The sequence below is a fragment of the Sinocyclocheilus rhinocerous genome, unplaced genomic scaffold (assembly GCF_001515625.1).
Source record: "Sinocyclocheilus rhinocerous isolate Xijiao unplaced genomic scaffold, SAMN03320098_v1.1 scaffold432, whole genome shotgun sequence".
Taxonomy (NCBI): domain Eukaryota; kingdom Metazoa; phylum Chordata; class Actinopteri; order Cypriniformes; family Cyprinidae; genus Sinocyclocheilus; species Sinocyclocheilus rhinocerous.
The window spans coordinates 439,268-445,738 of NW_015627225.1; the positions used below are offsets into that span (position 1 = coordinate 439,268).

The 6,471-nt window shown below is 36.2% G+C and overlaps 1 protein-coding gene across 1 annotated transcript in view; it reads left to right on the plus strand.

Moving 5' to 3' along the window:
• The window catches only part of LOC107721130 (disks large-associated protein 2-like), a 150,826-nt gene that overhangs the window by 111,767 nt on the left and 32,588 nt on the right, over positions 1-6,471 (plus strand). The window contains exon 4 of the mRNA XM_016529000.1: positions 3,295-3,488. Within this exon, the coding sequence (XP_016384486.1) occupies positions 3,295-3,488 (194 nt within the window). The remainder of the gene's footprint in view (positions 1-3,294; positions 3,489-6,471) is intronic.

Genomic DNA, 6,471 nt, shown 5'->3' on the forward strand with positions numbered 1-6,471 from the left:
GCTGTGTGTTTCGGTGTGAAAGCGAAACTACTTTGTTTGGCCTTCCAAAAGAGGACACAACTAGAAATCAGTGGTTAAGTTGTATTTACAACACTGTTCCAGAACAGTTCAACCCAAATATTCAGATGTGTGCAGCGCATTTCACGGAGGACTGTTTCCTGGGAAAGTAGCCTACAATGCCGTCTACACACAAAGTCTGTTTCTATAAAGTGGGGCAGTTCCAACTTTGCAAGGACAGTCTGGCGCTTCTGACTCACAGTCTGTAAGTACGTTTTTATATTTAAAGAATTTGCCACAGACGATTCAAACGAATGCCTCGTTTGTAATGGGTTTTATTGGTTTTGTGTCGTCGCGCCGGCCGGGACATGGCATCACAGTATTGTAAGGGGCGTAACGTTTCCGTCACACGCTTGAGGTATTCGGCCAATCACAACGCACTGGATAGCTGGCCAATCACAGCACACCTCGCTTTTCAGACCGATGAGCTTTGTAAAAATTGACGTGTTTCAGAAAGGCGGGGCATAGAGGAGCAACAATAATGTACAGTATGTGGAAAATAATGTGTTTTTTTAACCTTAAACCGCATAAACACATTGCATTACACCAAATACACAAAATAATGTTCTTTTTAGCAACGTCATATGACCCCTTTAAAAATAAATAATATTTATATTTCACATTATTTACTCATCCTGATGTCATTCCAAACTTGACATTCTTTTTTAGTAGAACAGAAATGGAAAAATGGGAAAAAAAAAAAAAATGTTGCTGGTCGACCAAAATTTAAGTCACTATTAAGCAATAATCTTCACCTCCAGCAAATCATGATTCAGTAAGCTGAACTCAAGAAACAGCGTTTAGAAATTTAGTTTAGATTTTTAGAAAGTACATTTTTTTTGTTTTTGAAAAAAGCCTCTTATGCTCACCAAGGCAACATTTATTTTGAAATAAGGCTCCATCATATTTTAAAACATTTTTTTCATAAATGTTATAATAATAAAATAATAAATTGAATTTATTTCTGTGATAGCAAAGCAGAATTTTCAGCAGCTATTAAATCCAGTCTTCAGTGTCACATGATCCTTCAACAATCATTCTAATTTGCTGATTTGGCGCTCAAGAAACATTTCTTATTATCATCAGTGCTGAAAACAGTTGCTTAATATTTTTGTGGAACTGTGACACATCTTTTGGATTCTTTGATTAATAGAAGGTTCAAAAGAACATCTTTCATTTGAAATAGAAATGTTTTCATTCTAAATATAATTACATTTCTTTACTGTCATGTTTTTTCAGTTTAACGCTTTGCTAAATAAATGCTTTAATTTCTTTATAAAATTAATCTTACTGACCCCACACTTAGTGTATATCAACAAATTTATTAAAAAGAATAAATTGTTTGAACTATCATGAATGATCACCAGTAAACGACTTTAAATGTAATGTCAAATAGATCACTTTTATGATGATTTTGGCTTCATTTTGAAATCTTGAAAGCATCAGTCTCCCTTCACTGTAATCACATGGAAAAGAGCGACCAGCACAGTTCTTCAAAATCCTCCTTTTGTGTTCCACAGAAGAAGGAATGTCACAGTTCTGTTGTAATAAATTCATCTCTTGGCCTATAAAACCGTTGAGATGTGTTGCTTTGAGAGGATGTTTTCAGAGTACTGATGTAAAGTAGTGTTCTGAAGGTTATGAGGATGAGGACGGTTGCTAGGTGACAAAATTGGTCTCTGCTAGTGTGAATAGAGAACGTGTCATAAATATGTCAGTGCCTTGTTTCTGTCATGTGATCCGTCACTCAGGTATCAGATCTGAGTGAAACGTTGTTCATTCACAAGAAGAGAGTAATTAAGCATACAAGATCATGACAACAACAGTAATATTATTAGTCACTGTCCACAAGTAAAGATAGTCTGTGATAAGTGTTTTCTGTGAAGATGTTTGGGGAAATTGCCAAGAAGTAAATGTCAGCCGGCATAGGTGATGGATAACAGTTGTGACAATGTCACAGTGTCAGCGGTGTTGGCAATGAATTGTGTTGAGGAGTCTGTTTTAATGAGCATCCAGCCATTTCCTGCATATGCTGTTCTTATTTTCTTGGTCTTGCTGACTGCTTAGTAAACAGACATACCTACTAAGGAAGTTTTTTAAGCTACTCCCTTTTCACTTAAAGAAAAGCTTTCTTTTTCACTCAGTCAGATCCTAAACTTACTCTTCTAGCACTTTCCATGAAATCGGTACAAAATTAGGCCTTTTTTAAATTTTTTTATTTGACCTAACGACATTTATTTTATGTACGTTTCAAATAAGAATTTTCTATTCTTACACTCCTGTTGTGGGATGTCCAACTGCAATTTAAAAGTAGACCTTTATAGTTTCTAATGGTGTCTTACTCTTATCAGTACGACCAAAATGACAAAGTAATTTAAGTTCTTTTTGCCGTTATCAGGAAAAAATGCAACTGAACATGCCCAAGTGTTTGCCAACCTCAGCGGGTAATAAACATTACATTCATAAATAAATACATAAATAAATAAATAATAGCCCACATGAGTAAATGGCTTACAATTTAGTTTCTAGTGGCCACTCGGAACAAATTATGTTTTATATTTATTGATATAATATATTTACTAAATTAAAATACATATGTTTGTTTGATGTTTTTTTGGGTTTTTTTTGGTAACAGGGTTGAATGATTAAACTTGACAAATGCAGTCAACACTTCAGTTTGTGTAAAAGATACGAACATTGAATGAGGTTGTTTATGTGCGGTATTCCAGTTCGTCTATAATAGTTATAGAAGCAAAACAAAAAATGAGATTTGTGTGCTTTTATGCTTTAAAAAGGTAATAGTACAACAACCTATTTCATAGTCATGAAAACTGCAAACAAGAAAAGCTGTCATACATTAAACTTGGTAAGGACATCAGCATGCTAACAATTTGCAGGGAGTTTGATTGACAGGCCATGTGACCAATCATAACGCCAAATATGCCATTTTTGTTTGACAAACAAACCAGACAGGAGAGTAGATTAATGTCGGTGGACTTGAACTTGAAAAATGGTGTGTATTGACATCTTTCCACGGTTGAAACAAGAAACCTTCTCATGTTAACATATAGCAACAGTAACTAAGGGGAGTGGGTCTTTGCGAAGAGTCAGTTCTATCTTTCTAATCCCTCCTTTCAACATATTTTGTGACAGTGTATATATATATGCATGTGTGGAAGGTGTGTCTGTGCTTTAATATATATCCATTATATGAAATCAGAATTTATGTTCATACAGGTCCCTCAGGATGAATGGGGAGGGATAGATGAGGAGATCCCATGCAGAAGGATGCGGAGCAGCAGTTACGTTAAAGCCATGGGTGATCAGGACAGCGGAGACTCTGATGGCAGCCCTAAAAACTCCCCACAGAAAAGCGTGCGACCCAACGCTCTCGTCAAATCCGTGCTGCAAAGACAACTTTCAGACCAGAGGTAGGATTTTTGATCAGCCAGTGAATGTCATTAGGAGCCCCATCTAATCAGAGGTTTGAGTAATTAATGTCAAAAAGTAGAAAACAGGCATGCAATCATTAACCGGTTATTTATCCACAATCACAGAGGCCCACATTCTGCGACATGTGGGATCCTTTTTGTTGAATATGCAAATGCATTTTTGATCTCATTACGAGCCGTCATGAAACATCTGCAGTCACATCACAGATTGTGCATTATAGACTCTCTTGCTATGAAAACGGGACGCCCTGTTTTACCGTTTGAAACTGCCGTTTAGCAGTACCGGTAAATTTGAGTGAAAAATTGAAGCAATTAAGATGACAAACACACATATAATCTTACAGACGAGCTGCTGAAAGTGATTCAATACACACTGACTCCTGCTGCAACTGAACTTACTGCATTTGCGTCTTCATATCAAAAAGCAATGCTGTCTGTTATAGAAAGCGACTGTGAGTCAGGCATCTATGACTAAGGCAAGAGCCTTCTACAGTCTGCTGGTCATGTCATGCATTGAATATTGAATGCCGAATCCTAAATATGCCACATTCAGTAATAAGAAGTTGCATTCATTTTGTTTTCACTTTCAAGATTTCAAGCCAACTTAGAAGTGAAACTTTTGTATATTTTCTCCCAGTCTTTGTAAACATTCCAGATATTGTTCCATCTTGAGCCAGCATTGAATTTTTGGGATATTCCTGTTACACTGCACCCGCTCTCTCGCACAATATCACCTGGTGCCTTTGTTCTCTCCCAGACGTGAGGATTATTTTCTGCTCTGTATTACAGGGGATGTACACCATTATGCAAAGCTCTGAAACATGATGTTATAAATTTGGCAAGACTGCCTCTCTCAAAGTACATCTAATGAAAGAGAGTGTAGCACATCAAATGAGCTCTTCCCCTGAGTAGGTGCATGGAACAGTGCATTCACTGCTTATTATGAAAAAGTATATTTATACAGTATTAAGATTGTAAGGCGGCAGGGATTCCACAAGAAGTTGTGTCCCATTATGTCTAGCTACAGTGTAAGTTAGCATAGCATTCAGGTAAGAATTAGCCTTGGCTGCTTATGAGAAGTTCATAGGCCCTTTAAATAAATAATGTTCCCAAAAATGAAAATTTGCTCAAAATTTACTCACCCTCAGGCCATCCAAGATGTAGAAAAGTTAGTTTCTTCATTGAAATATATTGGAGACATTTAGCATTACATCACTTGCTCACCAATGGATCCTCTGCAGTGAATGGGGGCCGTCAAAATGAGAGTCCGAACAGCTCATAAAAACATCAAAATAATGTAGTAAATCATCAATTGATAACAATTTAATAAATCGATCAAGACGAAAATCAAATCATTGTTTCCGCCTACAATACAAGTCCTCTATCTATAATATTGCTTTCTCCAGTGAAAAGGATGTTTCATCGGAATCAGAATAGAAATATGCACAGATCAAGCACCATAATAACTGAAAACAGTCCAAAACAGTTCTATACAAATATGTCTGTGGATTTTGATGTGAGAGGACAACAGGGGACTTTTTCCACTGGAGGAATCATTATTATGGCCTGAGGGTGAAATTCACTTAAAAAATTAAAAACATTTTTTTTTACTTTTTCTACTTAGAAAAGTAGACCTCATGCATTCTCCAGAAAGCTATTTTTTTGTTCGTGCTGTTACTTTAAGAAAGGGAGCAACACGTCATTGAATGTCTTTAGGAGTTAAAGATCTAACCACATTACAAAAAGTGTTGATAAAAACATGTTGAAATGCATCTCTACCAAGGAAAATATATGTTTATCTGTACAGCTTTGTCATGCACAGATGAAAGCCAATGACTTTTAAGAGCAGTAGGAACTACTTTTGAAAAACAAAATAAATTGGCTCGGTTGCCTGTCATACAGTTCTTGCTTCAGTACCCTGGCCTGCACCATGCAAGCTTCATTGTGTTTATAGAAGACAGTAAATGACTATATTACAGTAAATTATAGTAAATGAAACAATAGCCATATAAACAGCATTTAAATTTCTATTATTTTATTTGATTTATTTTTTCTATTGTTATTTTACACTTCCAAATGTCATTTTAGGGTTTCAAATATAAAGATGGGTTTAATCTGTTTTTTCAGAGCTAGCATGTCATGCTCACTTCTCCCTGTTGTCCATGTCCCAGCAGTCACTCTTGAGATGGTTCTGCACACAATCCAAACTAAATGCTGGGCCATGTTCTGGCACTTTTTGTCTATCTAAACCGAGCTATTGAATCTAGAGGAAATGGGTCACCCACTGTTGCCTTCTGTTATGAAAATCAGACTTGAGAAGACAAGCTTAAGATTCAAACAGGCCATCTGATCATCTCCAAACAACATGTGCAGGATGATGTTGTAGGCCAGTAATCTGCCTAAATATGCTCTTGTGGCTCTTCCATCTTGTGTGATGAATGCTTAAACATTTATGCTTGCCCTTACTGTTTGAAGATTACTGACATGATGAAAACACAATGGCTCTGTTGTGATGCCAAAACCTTGTGTGCTGCATATATATATATGTGCTTTTATTTTATGCTCTATATATAGAGAGAGAGTTAGAGAGAGAGTGCTGCTTGAAAGTTTGTGAACCCTTTAGAATTGTCTATATTTCTGCATAAACATAGCCCAAAAAATCATCAGATTTTCATGCAAGTCCTGAAAGTTGACAAAGACAACCCAGTCAAACAAACGAGATGAAAATATATACTTTGTCATTTATTTATTCAGGAAAATGATCCAATATTACATATCTGTGAGCGGCAAAAGTATGTGAATCTCTACGATTAGCTGTTAATTTGAAGGTGAAATTAGAGTCCATTTGTTCAGAGGTGTTTTTAATCAGTGAGATGACTATCAGGTGTCAGTGTGTGCCCTGTTCAGTGTTGGGCAGTAACGCATTACTTAGTAACGCGTTACTGTAATTTGATTACTTTTT